The sequence below is a fragment of the Pundamilia nyererei genome, unplaced genomic scaffold, assembly GCF_000239375.1.
Source record: "Pundamilia nyererei isolate P.nyererei 1_Seehausen unplaced genomic scaffold, PunNye1.0 scaffold00251, whole genome shotgun sequence".
In the NCBI taxonomy this organism is placed as follows: domain Eukaryota; kingdom Metazoa; phylum Chordata; class Actinopteri; order Cichliformes; family Cichlidae; genus Pundamilia; species Pundamilia nyererei.
In genome coordinates, this window is record NW_005187652.1 from 551,577 (window position 1) to 571,881 (window position 20,305).

General features: G+C 39.4%; 1 protein-coding gene across 1 annotated transcript; it reads right to left on the minus strand.

The window, feature by feature from the left end:
• Window positions 1–1,421: 1,421 nt before the first annotated feature.
• Window positions 1,422–20,074, minus strand: lingo1b (leucine rich repeat and Ig domain containing 1b). The gene is made up of 2 exons (XM_005749627.1): window positions 19,777–20,074; window positions 1,422–4,944 (listed from the first exon to the last, which is right to left on the minus strand). Exons 1-2 carry the CDS (start codon window positions 19,786–19,788, stop codon window positions 3,085–3,087), a joined length of 1,872 nt encoding a protein of 623 aa, XP_005749684.1. The 5' UTR covers window positions 19,789–20,074; the 3' UTR covers window positions 1,422–3,084.
• Window positions 20,075–20,305: the final 231 nt, after the last annotated feature.

Here is a 20,305-nt window from a genome sequence, read left to right on the forward strand (position 1 = left end):
GAACAGGTATTGCTGAGTTTCGTGAAGCAAGTCAAATGCTTATTATCTGTTGCACAGATGCAGCATAAAAATATATGTTCATTTTTTATCTCATAACAAGCTTTTAAAGCACTGTAACGTTCCCATTAATGATATGCACTGCTGTGCGAATGGCAACGATTATCAACAAGAATTATCATCTTAAATATGCGCCTTCAGGAAATGCTGCACTTTTATTTCAAGCGTAATCCCTCCTTACAGAAGTGGTAATGGAAGGAGAAGTTATTGAGATGCTTTCTTATTAAGTATTTTAATCCCGACTGCCCTGGAACTGCTGCAGTGACATGCATAGATGTCATAAAAGGAAAGCACTGCCACTACAGGGAACAAGCAGGGCTGATGGTTGTGTTGCCAAAGCCTCATTTTAACCTCAGTCTTCTTTATCCTCATCAGCATTACAAAGGCAAAGTGTAATCTGTATTTTTTAACCATGAAAGTTAGAGTTCAGTTTGTTACCACTCTCAGTTCTTCAGAAAGTATCACTCTACTCAGTAACCTTTAGCACCTTTGTCTGAACTTTTTCCATCTGCCTGGATATCATTATGATCATAAATGAATAAAGCACATACCCTCTTTAAATTTTTGAAGATGCATCACATGAGTGGAATTTTTATTTCATGTCATTATCAATTTAAACCACTGTAGTTTTTTTACTAACCCCTCCACAAGCAAACAAAAGATGCTCGTGGACTTTGAAGTGGTTGTCATTTTGATCAGATCGGACAAAACTTGATGTTTTCAGGTTTTGAGTTTTTTATTGTTCTGTCAAACTGACACTCATATAAATTTCTGTTTTGGGCATCTGTTGTGATGACTATCAATCATCAAAAATTGCTCATGACTGCTTATGCAAAGAAAAAAATATGACCGGCTTAACATTTAGAATTGCGACTTTTGATCAAAGTAAACTTCTTCAGTGCGCTTCGTGTAGCTGTGCATCGTATGACTTGGAACTTTACCGCATAGTCATGCTAACAGTAAACCTTAGCATGAAGTTCAAAAAGGCAAAAGTCTGCTTGAAGAGAGTGAGCTGGGATGACAGAAATTTAATAGGGTATCCCATTTTAAACATGATCTTGCTGTGGCATGCCTTTTAATTAGCAGTGCACAATTACATATACCATGTCTGTGAAAACTAGAAATTTATAGGCCATGATATGGCACTAGTTCTTAATGCACTGTAAGATTTTATGGGCTTTTGGCACCCACCAACATCAAACACCTAAAAATGAAGTTGTATTCTATTATCCAAAAGTGCTCTACTGTGTGCCTCCTACAGAGACTCTGTAAAGATTGTTTGTAGCATAGAATATAACTCATTTGAATTCATTCATAGTACATGAGGATAAAATAAACACTCCATAGTATAAAATGTTCTTTATTTTAATAGAATTTCCATCTGTCCATCTGTTCAGTCAAGTATATTAAGAGTTAATGAACACATTATCTTCAGAGCAGACGTCAACTGTGAACGTAATTAGACAATGTAAAATCCTTATGAGGCATAAAGCTCCATTTTGTACCAAAATACTGAATATTGTTCAGCTGCAAGCTGGAAAATGGGTACTTAAGGCAACAAATTAATAATGCCACCGCTTTTCATATCTAAGGTGACAATAAAATCTCAGGACTTGGATCAAATGTTCATGACTCTTAAGCTGCCAAATATGTAAACCAATAAACTTTTTAACATTTGATAATAAATTGTTACTAGAGTAATGTGAAGACAGTCGTCAAATACCCTTCTTTTTCAGTTTAGTTAAATTAAAAACTGGTTATTTAATCTGCTCTTTAGATTTTAATATGTTCAAAACCCAGCCATCAAAAGCATTCATATTGTGCCATAGCGTAATGTACAAGGAAGAATAAAATACAGGAAAAAATATGTATACCGCAACAAGTCAATACATTTAATGACAAACTTCCTTTTATTGGCTGAAAGGAGCACAAACTGTGGCTTATTTTTCTTATTCAGTGTGTTAACATGCACACTTCTAATTTGACCATCACCTGGTAAAGGAAACACACCAGGTATTGAAACTTTCTGACACAGTAAAAATGAGCCAGTTCACAAAAATGACTTGTCTGTGACAATTCATTGCGACGCAGCCTAGCATTTGAAGTGTTTAGACGTGGCTTCTAAAAGGAAAAACATAGCAGAGAACACAGGGAAAACTTCAAAACACAAATTAATGATTTTGGAAAATAGTTAAAAGGCCACAGCTCACTGACACACAGCAGGTGGTGAAGAACACTTACTTCCTCTGTCTCTAACCTGCCAACTGATTCTTAATGATGTTTAAATTTCACAGAAACAGGATATAAAAATGTGCTTTCTGGTAAAACTACAACGTCTTTGTCCTGATATGACCTTCTGATTTTTTTAATACTTACTGTGTGTAAAAATGACTTGCTTCTTTATCTGTCAAATTTAGCAGTGTTAACTATTCGCACTTTCTTCTGTTTTTTCTGGATCTCTAAAATTAAAAATATCCACGTCTTACTTGTCAGCTGCTAGTGATGGGACAAAAGGAAGCAGCTTTCAACTTTGCCCTGTAAGAAGGAGAACCTGGGCTCTAATAATGGGTTACTGTGCTTTGTTTATCCATGAAAGCAGAAATCAGCAAACAGGAGCAAGATGCTAACAACAAGTCCTTTTTCTGCTGATAGAAGGACCTGCAGGTTAATCTCCCAATCCTTCCAGATAGTAATCCCTCTATCTTGTAAACTGTAGTCCATGTGCTTTGTTTAAAATATTGCCTCAATTTTGTTAGACACACAAAATTAATGAGTGCATGTTAACATACTGATTGCGTATTGCCAATACAAATTTACAGAAATTAGAATATTTCAAATTCAACACGTTTTTTTGTTTTGAAAGATTCAGTCCCTGAAGTAAAAAAAAAGAAAAAAGTCTAGGGTATATAGTCAAGATGCGTTTCTGCTGTGCAATTTCTATCGCTCATAAAGAGAGTACATATTTGAAGCAAGTATAGTATGCATCTCGACTGCAGTTTGTAAGCTTACATGATGTCCTTTTGAGGTTCACATGATTTTCATGTTGAACTGCACCGGTGCCTCAGTTGGGCTGGCCTCCTCTGTTTCCTCTTTACGTGGCACATATTCAGCCTCTATACTTGACTTTGTATTGTCTTTCCCTCTACTCCAGAGGAACAATATTACAAGACAGAAGAGGACCACTCCAAGGAAAGAGATAAATCCCATGGTGGTTGCAATAATAAGTGTCTTTACATCAAATGGAAATGGAACTGTGGCCCGGGTCACATTAGCACCTTCATCACTAGGCTGGTTGGAAATGAAGGCAAATGTCTTGTTTGGTTGGTGGGGCCAATTCGGGGAGTAGCTATGCACAAAAAGGTGAGCAGCTTTGGTGTCGTTGCCTGCCGCATTGCTTGCAATGCACGTGTAAGTGCCATTGTCCTGGATTTGGGCGTAACGCACCTCCAAAGTACCGTCATTAGAGACAGAAAGTCTTGACCTCATCGTTTTGGTAGTGATGTATTCCTTTTTCGGGGACAGCCACATTATCACAGGAACTGGATCACCCTCGGCCTGGCAAGCAAAATTAACTGTAGTTCCTTCGTCTACGTGGCTTTCTTGAACCTTGTAATCCTCGATCTTTGATTTTTTGCAGTTGAAGTAGTCAGGAGGGAGTATGTCTGGAAAATCCTTAAACTCTTTTCCTTGCACAACCTCTGGTGAAGCACACATGGGCTGTTGCCTGTTGAAGTTTAGCCTCCATCGCCGACGGAAGACCCAGAGCAAACGACAGTCGCAGGCCAGTGGGTTGTCATACAATGCCAGTGTCTCCAGGTTTCCAACTGAGTGAAAAACAGACTCCTCCAGAGTGCTCAAGGCATTGCTGGATACATTGAGTACACGGAGGTGGTTGAGGCCTTTGAAGGAGTAGGGCTCAATGGCAACTATTTTTCCACCAGCCAAATGAAAAGCCTGAAGCTTCTGTAGATTGAACAGCTGGTTCCCTTCCACAGTGCGAATGGGATTGAAAGACAGATTGAGAAAACGAAGATATCTCAGGTGACTGATAGCTTGGTAGGGGATGACGGTAAGATTACAATTTGTGATGGATAGTGAAGTGAGATTGAGTCCGAACAAGCATTTTGGGGTCATGGTATCCAGAGAAGGCATGTGAGATATCTCCAGTACTCTTAGTCGATATAGCCTCTTAAAGGAGTAATCCCTTATGACAGTGACGTTGAGATAGCGTAATCGAAGTGACAACAGGTTATGCAAATGGCTAAGGGCATCAGTGGGCACTGAGGCCAGATTGTATCCCTCAATATTGAGACTTTCAAGGTTGCTGAGTCCGTGAAATGATCGGGGTGAGATAAAAACCAGGTCATTGTCACCAACTTCCAAAGCCCTCAGGTTGTACAACTCCTGGAACATATAATCGAGCAGAATGACAATTTTGTTCTCACTTATATCCAGCTGGGTGAGGTTGTTCAGGCCTGTGAACACCCCAAGCTGAATAAGCTTTAGCTCATTGTTGCGCAAACCGAGCGTCCGAAGGTTCATGAGGTTGCCAAAAGCCCCAGGCTCAATAGAAGAAATTGCGTTTTCGTTAAGTTGCAGTTCCTCCAGCTGAGGATAATTAATGAACTCCTCAGGCCCCAGGGTCTTCAGGCGGTTCTTGCTGAGGTCTAACAGCTTTGTTTCAGTGGGGATGCCCTCAGGAAGACTTGCTAGTCTCCGCCGATGGCACACGACTGAACGCTCCTGAGCGTTGCAGTCACATCTGGAAGGGCAACCAGTGGTGGAGCCAGAAAGGACGGTGCCCAGCATCAGGAACAGGATGGGCTGCCAGCACGCCACCAAGTAGCTGTGCCCTCCTGCCTCTCCAAACACCATCCTACTGCTTACCTGTAGAAACATGGGAGGGGGGGAATGGATTTTAAGAATTAAAAGGTATGTGTATTTGCATAAGTTTACATTTGTCTTATAGTAATTATCAACTTTTCATTAAAAATAAAGAAAGCACAGTAACACTGAAATGTTTTCCTATATAGAAAAGGAAGTGTTGAAATCCCGTTCACACTATGTGGGGCATATTTTGTCTCCTTTTTGCAAAGTCAGTGGAAATCACAGTTTCACTTGTATGATTTTATCTGCACAGCTTCACAAAGATATAAGCCGCCTACCCCCTTTTCCTTGCGTATAATTTCATTATAGTGACTTTCCTCACAAGTAATGGAATTATCCAATCAATAAAAGGGCTTGGTCACACAGTGTAACAATCCTGCTGTGCTTCTGTCTTCAGAGTGCGCCGAAGACAATTACTGCAAATATTAGTGACACGTTGTCTCTCCACATAGACACTTTTTTTTTTTTAAATCAGACAAAAATGCTGTGGTACATCTTTAAATGGCTCCCCCAAACATCCCATGCTGTTGCTAAGCTGTTGACCTTGAAGTGATATAAAACAGAGATTGCTGCCAAGTGGTGATAGATAGAGAGAGGAGGATTGTCAGAGGACTTTAAACCCTTATTTGATTTTGACTCAGGGGCACTTTAACTTGGTAAAACTTTCAAGCTCTACTTCTCACATCAATCACACAATTTAAGTCACAGCTCTATCTGTGGGATACAATCTTCAAAGAGCCTCATTCAAAGTGATTTTGTCATTTCATTTCATTAGTGGCCTCACCTCTGTTTTGGTTGATAATTAATCCCTTATATTTGAATGGGGAAGAAAAAGCATCTAAGTGCCTAAAGTAGTAGTATACTCTAATACATTTGAAGTAGGAAATAAAATTTCACATGATTATCAAATGATTAAAGAGAAATATCTTTGTGAGGTTTTTTTCTTCTCAAAAGTATGATAGTTCATTATGAGAGGTTAATAGTCTGTGTCTTAATATTCATCATGTTGTCATAAGATGTGGAAGATGAATAAGCGTTCCAGATCCTGTTCTTACCACAGAACAATGTAATATGAAAATGCTTCAGATTTTCTATGCAGTGAATTTTGGGACCTGCCCGACTAGCTTAACCCTTGGAGGGTCTTAAGGACATTTATTGTCCTTAGGCATAAAGGTGGATGTCTTTTTAAGGAATCCTCCAAGGGTTAACAGGCAGTAACAGTTTAAAAAAAAACCATTCAACTTTTTATTGAAGCTCTTTTTTCAGCGTAGCAATACAAATTGCACCTCTTATTTAATTAAAATCATGGATCTGAGGCGGCTTGGATTGTGGTCTGAGTAGTTCCAATGGGAAAATAATTGCAGCCTCCATTTTCACTTCCTCCAGAATTGTTCATTCTGCTGGCTGCTTATGTCAGACGCTATGGGCGCCAGTCCAGCATGTATGGGGATTTGTAAAAAAAGAAAGAAAAAAAAGAGGGAAAAAACATGCTGTCAGAAATAGAGGTCATCCAATTATCAGATCTGATATTCATATTTTTTTTCCCACTATTATGCTGTTAAAAAACTATTCTTGATAAAGTGAATTCGTTTAAAGTGGCTTTCGTGCAGTCCCCTCTTCCTGCAGTCACCACTCTGTGTTCTGTTTGATTGGTTACGAATCCCAAATAATAGCCTTTCACTACAGATGGCTAAGGGCAAAGAGCACAGACTAGAGCGAGTGAAGGTAGGCTTCACAAATGTACGTAACCATCAAGTATAGCGATGCAGATGTCAGGTATAGCAGTGCATTCTCATCTCAGGGCATCAAATACTGTTATTTTGATCACTGATATGACAAAGATATGCACGATGTTATCTGTGCTTTTAGACTTGAGTTGTTGCAGTATTGAATGAAGAGTGGTATTATTTTTGTGTGTTTTTTTCTAGGTGGTATCTAAAACAAACTGAACAAGAAGCACAACACACTGGAATTCTGTTATTTTTATGGGCTACACAAGCAGATAATGGAATATTATATGCTATGCTTATGCTAGCTGCTACGCTAGCACAAGATGTCCCTTAGATAAACATGCTTTTCTAGAATTATTAGCCAAAAACAGTGCAACAATTAGTTTAAAACAGCGGTCCCCAACCCCCGGGCCACAGACCTGTAAATGGTAAATGGCCTGCATTTGTATAGCGCTTTACTAGTCCCAAAGCGCCATACACAACCAGTCATCCACCCATTCACACACACATTCACACACTGGTGATGGTAAGCTACATTGTAGCCACAGCCACCCTGGGGCGCACTGACAGAGGCGAAGCTGCCAGACACTGGCGTCACCGGGCCCTCTGACCACCACCAGTAGGCAACGGGTGAAGTGTCTTGCCCAAGGACACAACGACCGAGACTGTCCAAGCCGGGGCTCGAACCAGCAACCTTACGATTACAAGCGAACTCCCAACTCTTGAGCCACGATCGCCCGGCTCCATGAGTCGTTTGGTACCGGGCCATGAGAGTTAAGGCTCGGGTGTGAAAGTTATGGTTGTCAGGGTTTTTATCAGTTTTTATCATTATTATCTTTTATCGTCAACTCAGTTTCCCTTGGTCTCTTCCCGTGTGTTATGAATAAATCTTCCTTATTTTGGTACCAGTACTGATTTTATTTTGTTGTATTTATCTGCGACACCTTAAAGGCTGGTCCGTGAAAATATTGTCAGACATAAACCAGCCCGTGGGGCAAAAACGGTTGGGGACCGCTGTTTTAAAACATGGTGTTTAATGAGCAATACAAGCGTCAGAACAGTAAATGATCAAGAAGAAAAACAAATGTTTCCACTAGATAAGAAGAGATAAGCCTTCTATACTGGAAGTCTCACGTTTCTTCTGCCATAGTTTAGTCATTTAGGAAGAGACACGGAACAAATCAATTAACATAACCGCTTCCATTACATGTTCCATCATGTGAATTTTGCAAGCTTTAAACATACATGATCATTCACAGCTATAATCGGTGATAAACTGACTAAATATTTGAAGAAAACATAGAAAAGCACAGACAAAAGGACATAAGGAGTGGCAATTTGCTGAAAGTGACACTTCTTCAGGTTAGCACAGCATGCACATATCCAGCTGAAGTAATCATTATTAGTCTCGTTTCTGCTATAAAGTCAAAATTAATTAATTTGGGCTTTCTGTTATTCAACATTTTGACAAGACTGTAATATTTTGCAGCAAAAACATCAGTTATTAGTCTTAATTACTAAAAACTGATATTGGTAACAGCTGTAAGTAATAAATAAATAAATGAAATGAAAATAGGTTAATCTCTAGACAGAATGGACACTTATTACTTGCATTTACAAATTGACTGCACGTAGCCTCTTACAAAACGTTGGCAAAATATGTTCTAATATGGACAAGCTACAGTGCACTGCATTTAAACCCCCAAATCCCATTTATAATGTAAGCACATGTTTAACTTTGATCCACTGTGTCAATTTCTAAACCTCAGATTGTAGTGAAATATTATCAAGACATAACGCGATTATCTGTTTGGCCCCAAATATGAGTTTAATCTTGTCGAAAATATGAATGAAGATGAGGTATGCTGATGTCGCTGCTGATCGAAAACAAGCAAGCTTGAATGCAGCCGTGTTTTTTTTTTCTTACTTTTTAACCAGAGTATCATGCATAATTTATGATTCAGCGTGTAGTAAGGGCAAGGGTACTATCTGTGTAATCTGGCCTTACAGTCCATATCTACTCACTGTATCACCACCTCGTTTTGACCTTGAGCTGGAACTCTGGAAACAAAAGCTGGGAAATAAACTCTCATCTGCAATCCTTGTTTGTAGTTTATAGTCTTTACATGTTAGCGTGAGCTTTGAAAAAAAAAGCTCTCTCCTTTGAGAGAATTTTATCGCTTGATCTACTATTTCACATAGTCTTTGTCGTGACCCTGATTATTTCCATTCTTTTTTTGAAAGCATTGTGTAGGAGGAGAATATGAGTGGACAAGCCTTTTCTCTTCTGCCCTTTTATGACTGCTTGCATTTTTCTCTGCGGACCTCTCACCCTGTCACAGTCTTCTCTCAAAAGCATGTCTGGGCTCACCATTAGTCTCTTGTTGCCTTGAATCGCTGCATCTCCTCTCTTGTGGTGCTGTGCGGTTTGATATAGGGAAAACTGAGAGAAATGTGTGCACTGCTAATGGGTCACTGAATGTCTCCAAGTAGCATACAGACAAATGACCTATATGCATCAGTGCATACATGCCCTTTAGCTGTTTTTAGTTATTGTTAAGTACCTATTGTGTGGCATAATGTTAGAAGGCCTGTTGTAGTATTTACACTGAAAGGATGCTTCAGTGTTTTAAATAGAACGGTTATTAAACCTGTTCTACTTTTTTTCTTCTTTAGAGGTGGGTAAAATACTGTCAGTTGTAGCATCAATGTATTTGGCTAGATTTGCTAGTTTGTTTCCATGTTTCTAATCCTTAAGTATATAAGCTTGGGTCTTCAACGAGAGCTTGAGGATCCTGTGGAGTGTCTTTGCTGTTCCTAGGACTGCACTCTTCTGGAGCTGCATCTATCACTACAGCCTTCTTCCTCTGCTTGTTCAGCACTACTATGTCCGGTCAGTTTGTCTCTATTTGGAAGTCCCACAAACTCTTAGCTCGATCATGCTCAACCACCCTAGGAGGCCTAGGACTTCCAGAGCATACTCGGCACAGATCTTCCTGTATACTATGCCAACCACTTGGTCATGGTGTTCCATCTATGCCCAGCCTGCTAGCACCTTAAACCCTGCTGTTTTATGCTGGATAGTCTCAGGATCATTTTTGCACAGCCTACACCTGAGATTTAGCTTGGTGTGGTAGACCGCAGCCGCTATCGTTCTTGTGCCTAGAGCTTGTTTCTGTGCTTCCATGATGCTTCTGTCCCAGTATCACGGCAAACTATGTAATGGACATGCCAGTCCACCATGTCCATTTCACAGTTTGCCTCTTAAAAATGTGAAACGGACACGAATGCAGAATATGATATCGGGGGAGATAATATATTTACAGCCACAAAGACAGTACATTCCAGTGTCCTTAATTGCCAGAAACGATTAAGCTGGTTGGCTAATATGTATATACATGTAAATGTGTTAGTAATGTCTGTTCAAACGCTATCCCAAAATATCTTATGTTGGCTTGAAATAAAATATCTCCCTCAGTTGTTACTTCAGCTTACTGCAACTTCTGCATTTGTGTACATTTCACATTTTAGAGAGACATTTTGCCATATTGGGATGCATAATCGGTGCCTCTCTGATGTCTTTCATTTTAACTTTGGTATTATTAATAATAATGATAATAATAATGGATTGCATTTATATAGCGCTTTTCGGGGCCCTCAAAGCGCTTTACAATTCCACTATTCATTCACTCTCACATTCACACACTGGTGGAGGCTACAGTTGTAGCCACAGCTGCCCTGGGGCAGACTGACAGTGTTATTGGTAGGATTTTTAACAACAGCCACTTCTTCTATCTGCCACTGGTACATGCTGTGTAGGGGCCTCTCCTTGCATGATGGTTCCTCTTTTTGCTCCTCTTCTTTCTCAGGTTTCTGCTGCCTGAGATACTAAGCACATGATCAGTTGTTGCCATCTTACTGATGTACTCATGGATTTTTGTCGTTTCATCCTGGATATTGGCTCTGAGTGTGTGTGTCTGTGTATGTATATTCTCAACAAAATATCTCTAACTAACCTGGATGCAGGTTTGGTGGTGGTTAGCTATCTCTAGCTCGCTGCTATCTTAACTTATCCATAAGGATACGCTTATAAGAAAGATCTGTGTGCAGTCTTGGACTGCTCGAGTTTCTTTCTTTTTTTTCTGCCATCTTGAATCACCAACTTGAGTTTGTAGACTATATTCCTTAATATAATAGATGATTTTGCTTTTTGCACTTATTGATGCACCTGCATTATGGACACGGATGACGTGTCTATATTTTCAACATAGCAGAGAAGTGCTGTTTATTGATCCATTTTTGTAGAAGTGTTTGAAACTGTGATTAAATTAGAGTTAATGTCCTCTTCTGTGAAAGTTTGATATACTTTTATTCAAACCATACTCATGTAAAACTGTATTTAGTTAAGCCAAATAAAGACTTTTGTTTATTTTAAAATTAAACATAATTTATCTTGTTCAGCTCTCATTTTTCAGTGCGTGTTCTTAACAGTGTTTTACTGTTGGGTGACCTGTAGCTTTGATTCTGCTTATTACTGTTGTGAACAATCTGCTTATTAGCATCCTTTTTATATATAACTTGTTTAGTGGCAAACATATCCCAAACAACTTTTGCTATTCTGCAATTGTTTAAAGAACAGCAAGAATAAAAGGAAAAAGCTACAGCTCAGAAGCAATAAAATAAACACATAGGATTAAGAAATAAAGATTGCCTCCACTGGCACATTTGTGTTCAACTGACAATAAATTGAAAGCAAACATTTAGACACCAAAAAGCAAATAAATAAGATAACCTTATGGGCTACGTGGAAGTGAAGTGTTTGTGGGAGATAAAAGCAGACATGTCTTTTAGACTATCCAGAGACGTATTTTACGAGTGTGAACTTCACCTGCAGTTCAGTTTGTGATACCTTCTGTGTTCTGTTGCATACTTTAATTATCGAGACCAAAGGTTCTTCTGTCATTAATTGAATAACAAAATCAAAATGAATTACAATTAATTGTAATTAATCAGTTTACACATAGCCCAAAGTTCAGTGATTCATGATTAGCATGGGAATGTTTAAATGGAAGCATACGCTGATAGCACTGAGCCTGACATGATATTCATTGACCAACAATAATATTAGAAGAAATACTTGCTGGGTGAGCATAAACATCTCAAAAGTATTTTAGAGTAAATGTTGCCAAATAATCAGCATCCTCCAGAAGGAGTCAGATACGAGATATCCTGTGAAAACAAATCCCCCACGGAAAGTCAAAGGTAACACTCCCTGCAAACCTAAAAAGAAACTGCATAGCCTGATTATCCACCATGCCAGGAAAAAATGCTTAAAGAACGACAAAATAGTTCAGTGCATGGGACATCCCTTGTTGACATGCAGAAACACACCTAGGTCAGCAAACTCGAGCTTTCTATATTTGACAGAAGTGTACTCTCGGTCTCAGATTTTCATGCAGAAAGGCATTTTTGCCTCAGAAGTTGCTTCAATGAAGACGTTCACCCCTGTGCTAAATTTTGGTAAAAGACTGTCCCAGGAGGAGTTTAGGTAATTAAAGTGATCACTGAGCATGACATCAAAATGCACAAAACTTTTCCAGGCAACGGTTCATGCAAAAAGTAAAGTGTATTTAGAGTATGTATTAACCTGAGCCAATTTTATGTCTTTGTAATGCACAGTAAATCACCCACGGCTTGCTAAACCCGAGACAAAAAGTCCTTGCAGTGATACTTTAAAGTTCCAAAGGGACCTACACTCCAGATCTACCCCATAATCCATCATAACAAGTAATAAGAAGTCAAACAACTGCAAAATCCATGACAGTAACACCTGGAACTTTTTCTCAGCCAACTGGTTTCGTGGAGTACTTTCGTGGAATTTTGGATATTCTGGGTCCTTGATACTAGTCTAAAACCTAAATGTGTTTCTCCAGCATATTCGAGCAGGGACTGACACTTAAGCATTCATGACGAATACCGTAATTTTCAGTTTGACAGGTGACACTATAGATTAATGGCCTTAAAGATGGCAAGGGACATAAAGCGATCACAGCAGCATGTTCTCTACCGGCAACTGTGCCTAATAGAACAGAAAATAAAGATGTCTAGGCTTTCCATCCAACTCTGTCTATTGTGGGGTACCTTTACTACACTCTGACCAACACAGAATTTATCCAGACCGTGGCTTGTAGTGGTGGTCGCAAGCCAATACATATATATTTAATACATGCGCACTTCTAAATCCTGTTTGTGTCATCACTTGGCTCAAATCAGACATAGTATGAGAGCCTAAAACTAAAAGCAAACATTTACCTTTCCATTTGCAGCACAATAAACCAATAATTCATGCAGTCTTTTAACAGTGCTCACTTTGATGCATGGTGCTTTTGATCATGTATGCTTTACTGCTTCAAGGGATGCCCCTTGAAGCACCTCATCAGGACCACCACTATGCTCAAAGGCACCCCAAGGGTTATGGCCAGCAGCAAGTTTGCATAAATTGCATTGTTGCAAATGTTCATCCACTACACTGCAGGTCTGGAAGTAATCATCTATAAGGCCTCTGTCATTTCCTGTGTGGTCAGTGGACGAGACTAACCTTATCACTTTTGATCTTAGTGAACCCTATTCAGTGGACCCTTTCTTTATGCTAAACACCCACGGATAAAGACTATTTTGTCTACTGGTACCAGTATTTTCTTGATAATGAATCAAGTCAGGTAATTTTTATATAAAACCACTTTCGGCTTAATGCCGATTTGAACCCATGAAATTACATGAATTGAGCCCCCCACACACCACATTTTGACACATCACAGTGTAACAAGCACTAATGATTAGAGTTCAGTTCTGTTTATTTTCATTTAGGAGCTACTGTTTGGAGTCCAGGCTTGGAGGTATGTGCAAAAAGGGAAATCTAAAGCGCTCAGTTCTGAACCTCCACCTACATGTCACACCCTGAAGAAGACTCCTGCTGAAACATGTGGGTGTCAGTCATGCTTGAATAAAAGCTTTTTTTCATGCTTTTATTCAAGCATGACTTTTATTTGAGGTATGTGTGAATAAAAGCTTAAGTTTGACTGTCTTGGTTTCTGTTAACCTCAAGGTTTGCATTAATCTGACTGATATTGCAACAGTGGTGTCAGACTTTGCTTTTAAATATTACCATTAGACATTTCCCAAAATGTTAAACTCCTACACTAGAGTGTGTACAAGAAGGGAGCAGGGCTGTTTATAGGAAAACTAAAAATAACTGGGTCATGATCGGTTATGGAAAAAATGACTTGGCTGAAACACATGATATAGATTTAGAATTTCATTTGAAATAGCTGATTAAAGACATAAAACATGAGATCGGGATGGCAATCATAAATACACAGAATTGTAATCAACTGTTATTGTACACCCTAGTCTCACAGCAGTTTGTGAGTTCCTTTAATCTATTGATTTTCCTACATTATATTGTGTCCTTAAAAATGATTTTTCATGAGTCCACCGTCATGCAGTGTGTACTGATTACAAGACAAGAAAAAATATGGATTTGCATGCTGAAGGCTGATGATAGAGGAGCAAGTTTTCTTGACTTTAGACAATCCAAGTTCAAATCAAACATTTCACATGTTGTTAGTGTTAGACATCAAAAATTACCATTTGGTTAGTTTTAGAATAAAATAGGGCTTAAAATACAGCAATTGTCACATTTTGTAAAACTTTGTATTTTTGGTTGGCATGTTGACTCATGATGCTGTGTTGATGGTCCTGTCGCAAAATGTTTCCTTTTGAAATGGATTGCTTACAAAATCATGCTCACTGACACCAAAAAACGTAACAGCTCATTTCTCCATATCCATGAGAACAGGCGGAAATGTAATATATTAACTTCCAACACTGCAATTGCTAGAGGGGTTGATTTGAATTTTGCTTTGTTGGAAAAACAAAACAGAACAAAACAAAAAAATTTTTTTGCAGAATTGCTAGTTTACGGTCAGTTATAAATACAGCTGCTATCTGAAGCAGCCATTGGATTCAGAAAGTAGACTTGAAAACAAAAAGTCATAGCTCAAGAGCCTTCAAGTACTTTGGTGTTCCTATGAGTAATGTGAGCCAATACCACATTGCCCAAGGCTGACCCATGGTTACTTACTCATTCTGTATGCATCTGGATTCTTTACTTCTAAATGGTCCATTACGTACCTTCATTCTGGAGTTGGCTTGCCCTTTTTTAATAAGTGTCTTTGGGTACCTATATGTCTGACTGGCTTTACCTAGCACTCTACTCTCCAAATGATACTCTGGTCAGGTACCTTAAAATCAGTGTGTGGGAACTTCTGTGCTAGAAGCTTTAGAGCTGTGAACAGCTGCCTACAGCTTTATGGGCAGGCCAGTGAGAGCCAGAGGGACACAGGCAGACAGGCTGATGAACCAATACAATTAACTGAAAGAGAATGAAAGCTGCATACAGCGCTGTTCGTTCTCATTTTACAGTGTCATTTGATTTTGTGCTAATATGGAAAATGTCATTTAAGAGAGATTTAATTTGCTACTTAAAGACATTTTCCTTATATTTTTTATCACATTATTTTAATTGCTAATTTCATTTTTGGTCTCACAACTGATTATTTAATAACGTTAAGAGCTAATCACATCTTGTTTGACTTTTTCTGGCTTAATAGCAAAATCAGCGAGATCCACAGCGAAGGCTGATTTTAAAAAAAGATCCTTTCCAGGAAAGAAATCTACAATATACTTAACCTATTACATGGTATTGCCATGCAGATGGGTTTCTTGGTTCAGCGGCAGTCTAACAGTAGTACTACAAAAGAGGTTCTTTCTTCATTAACACCCATTCATCCTGAAAGTCAAGTAGCATGAGCTCGAAATTACACAAACCTTTATCCCCTACCCACCATTTGGGAATATAAGATGTTTGGGATGAAACTGAAAAGAAAGGGCTAGGTGCCATGCTAAAGGCATTTTACAGCAGACAAGCCTCTTATAGGCCATCATAGAAGGCACAATGAGAGATTTTGAGAGATTTTCTCACAAAATCACTTGGGCAAGTGGATACAGTACAAATATGAAGTTAGAGTGCCTTAAGATTCCAGAGGCTTATCTGTTCACTGCCCTAGTCCTTACAATTCTAAGATTACAGAAATATAGATCAGTAATCCACTGTCCTGTTTACAATGTAGGAAAAAAGACAACTGATTTTCTCTGTGATCAATTCCATTAATTCCGACTTCATATCGTTGTAAGCCATGTTATACTTGGGCTTGAGGCTGCCAATATGCAAGAAGATGAAACAACCTCCGTTCTCCATCCTACTAGCCCCTGACTGTCTCATATTTTGCATAAAGCTGTTATTATCAAATTTAAATGAGGAAGGCTGCTGCAGAGCAGCAGAACTGTGACCTTCTGAATATATTTGTAGAACGCAAATTTGACTATCCTGTGAGAGATCTGCCTTTGTCTGTCACCTCTCCATCCAGCAGACACTGTATAAACACGTAGTCTGACAGTCTTCACCCCAATCACTTCTGCAATTTCGTTTTCAGTGTAGCTGATGATGCCCATTATGCAGCAGCATCTTCATTCACCACGGATCTTGCTTTAGAAAATGTTTTAATAGTAACACCCTAGATGTTTTCTGGCTGTTTTCTGGGACATCACAAATGAACTGTTATGTGGAGGAGTGCCCTGATTTTAGCTGTAGTGAAACAGGCTTTCGTTTGAACCCAGTATCAAAGATCAGAAAGAAATGAGGCATCAGTGACCATACAGAGGCTTTAAATAAAAATTTAACCATTCACGAAGTGTGAGGCCATTTGTGGCATTCACTTAATCATAATGGTCCCTTTTGAATGTGCTTGCAAATATAGCTTAATTGTAACTTTATCCTACATATGTTTTCTCAGCTTCTTTAGTATTTTATTTGAAATGGGGGAAACTGTAAATTCACTACACAACAAACAGCTTAGCTTTGATGATCTGCTCTTGATCTTACTGTCAGAAAAATAGCTGTTTTCAGGATTATATACACATGACTACATCGCAGATTATTAAACATGTGATAACGTGGAACAAAGCAGTGTGAAAAAGCAGTCTCTTTGATTGTGCTTATTGGGTTATATTTTGTTTGGAATGGAGCAGATTGTAGCATGTGTGCTGCTCTTGTCTTTATTAAGGCAATTTTAGGGGTTGTAAGGGTAGCCAGTACTGCCCAATCTAATATATCAGTAGCTGCCTGGGAAGGAGAAATAGTCGGAAAAGAAGAAAATATGCTCATTACACATGTATTTGTTGTGGATCGCAAACAAACATAAGATATCTCTCCCTTGAAGCTGTGTACTTGTATGAGATCATAATTTTAAGGAGGTGCTGCAGATCAGTAACATGTTCCCCTGAAAACATTTATACATATTACCAATAAAATATGCCAACTTGTAGGTCTAAATGATTATTTTGGCTTGTTTGCCTCTGACTTCACTGCAACCAAAGTGCCTTTGTTGGCTAAAACTAATCAAAACCGTGGTCCCTGGAGTCAAGGTGTTGGATTCCACCATCTACTCTATCCACCCTTCTGCATGACCAGTGTGGTAGTGCTTCATTCACGCACTAAAACATCGCCCCTGAAAGGAATCCGGCCAGCTATTTTGCCAGAAGTAAATCAGATAATGCTGGAGAATTTTAGAAGCATTGTTTCTTGGTAGCACTTTATTGTGTTTTTATTGAGATGTCACCATAAAGCAAGTTTAGAGTCCTCTTTGTGCATGCATCATGTTTTAATTATAACAATTCTGTGCATGTATTGATACACAGAGTAACATTGCAAGTTTGAGAAGAAGATCCAAAAATTCTATCCACATTTTTTGATCTCATACCAATAATTTTAAATATCTACTGAATGTACCCTGCTCAGTAAATCCAAGTTCCCTGTGGCTGTGATAGAGCGACGAGCATCTCAGAGCCTATGTGTCTTTTCACCTATTAAGTCATATGCATGCATACGTCTGTCAGGTACTCTGTCGCTGCCTTTAACGCTCAGAGACAGGAATGTAGTTTACAGTTAATATGAACAACTAAATGAAATGACTGATCTGATCAATACAACCTGTTAATGGCAGCTACACTGTAAACAATGCTTAAAATAGTTACTGATTTGAGGATTGGTGTCACATTATTATCCCTTGCAACCAACATCAAATCCTTATTATTTAGTTACAAAGAGGTTTCCCTGCAGTCGTATTGTTTTCTTAGTCACGTCATAGTCCTTCCATTTTCACCATCCTAGTAAATAAAAGCTTTTTTTTCACTTAGTAAGGAAACTGTCTGGAAATGTCTTTCTGGTGCCTTATCTTTTTAGACTCCTAAAGCGAAGGAAGCAGCTAATTGTTTTCTGCTTTAACTGTTGCTTTGGATGCTTAGCTAGCATCTAATTTGAAATGAAGCACACATTATTTCAGTGCGACTGGCTTCCACTGGTTTGTCGTGTTACCATTTTTTTATGGCTGAAATATTGAGTCTCTCATTAAAGCCTGGGCCATTACTCAGATGGTTTGAATAGCAAGTCTGACACACGCAGGTGCCTACAGAGTTAACAGTTACAGCTGTTTCATATCTGGGCTTCACAATTTAGGCACTGAGGTATTACAAAAAAGTTCTGAAATGTGCAAATTTGTCAATCACTGTTAATTTCACTGGAATCCAGGACAATACTAAAGTGTTGCTATACAGATAGAATGTAAACGTATATGATACGCAATCTGTGTATTTCACAGCACAGTCACACAGAGTTACATACTCTGGCAAACAAAACAAGCTGATACTGACAATATGTGGCGTGGATTGCTGAATAACTGTGTGAACAATAGCAGTGACAGATTCAATCACCCAGCTGTTCACCAGCTATAATCAGACATCTCAGTCCTAAACGTGCCTCGCTTATTTCACTTCATCAAATTAGGCTTGAATACTTTGAAGCTGCGGACGTGCACACAGTGACAAGCATAAATATCAACCCCCACCCCCAACCTCAAAAGTAGAGAGTCAAATCAGCCACTCTAACCTGATTACAGGGACCCAATTAAAAGCTTTGTCTAGCTCATAAAATGTTGACGTGAAGAGCAGAGCCTATCAGCCCATCACTCAGAGATTGTCGGGGGTCTGTGGCTTGGAGAGGTTGTTAGCACTGTTGAGAACAGAGAGGAAGAGTCCCCCCCCCCCCCCCCATACCATTGCTGTCTGCCTGCTGAAGCGTTGCAGCCATAATTACGAAGATGCAAATATAACAGGCAATAAAAATTAAAACTGAGCGATCGTTCATTTGACCTGCATAAATAATCAAACAAAGTCACCCCCCCCCCTCCACACACACACACACATATCCCACGCCCACCCTCTCCATCAACACTGCCCGCCATCCATCTGCTGAATGTAACCTGTGGCAAATCAAGCACCTGCATAGGATCCCTCTTTTGCCACTGGAAATGGCCAACAGCAAACTGCTGCCGAGAATGTGTAAGTGTCAGTCTGGATGAGTTTATTGGCATTTGAAGGAACACGAATGCAAATGAGCAGACTAGGAAGCAGCAAGAAACCAACCTGGCAGAGCACAACACACACTCTATTGCTCAGATTCACACCTTTATTTGGGCTCTAAAGAGCCAGGAAGCCAGGATATATGAGTTGGATTTGGGGTTTTGTTTTTTTATGGATCCATCCAAACTCTCAGAGTATAATGTGTTCAGTGTGCACTACACATTCATATACACACACCATGGGAGATATCTGAGCTTCATATTGAACAGTGAGATGTTATAAGCACACACCATATGTGTGTGTGTTCCCTCAGTACAAACCCAGATTGAACAGAAAAACAGCAAAATGAAATCCATCTGAATGACAAAGCACAAATAACAATTGGAGTTCTCCTAAGAGTAAAATTCTTATTCTTTATATCCCCCACCACATTTGCATATGATACACAGTTTTATTCTTGACATTAATTTGCTCCCTGGCGATCCTCTGGCCCCACCACTGCACCATAATAAATCTGATCCAATGACTCAGTGCTCAAAGCCCACCATAGAGACAGAGTACTTACCAGGACTGTCATGCAGAGAATTCTAATTCAGGCAGCTCCATGTTGCCAAGGAAATTCAAAATGCCTCCAAAAGCATGGAGACAGGGATGCAGGATTCAAGACAGGCTAGATTCAAATGGCAAAGAGGGATATATGCCGAGATGTGAATCCCTTGTCTGAGGGGCATTTGAGAAAATGCCTCCGTCCTCTCCAGATGCGCTAAATCCGGCAGCACTGATAGGCTGACATGTAAACACACAGGCAGCTCTGCTGGCTCACACACGCTCACATACATGCTGCACCTAGCAGAGACAGAGAGGAAGAGGGAGGGGCAGCTGATGAGAGAGGTGGAAGGAGGAGCTGCAGTGCTCTGGGAGAATGAGAGGCTCAGAGCACAGGCAGCGAGGGGAGTTGAAAAGAAATGGAGAGAAATGTTCTCTGATTGCACTGGCAGCATCTCCTTTTGATTTTTGTTTACCGTACTTTTCCTATTTATGGAACGATCGGAATGATCTGGTTAACTGAATTACAGGGTGGTGCGTGAGAGGCA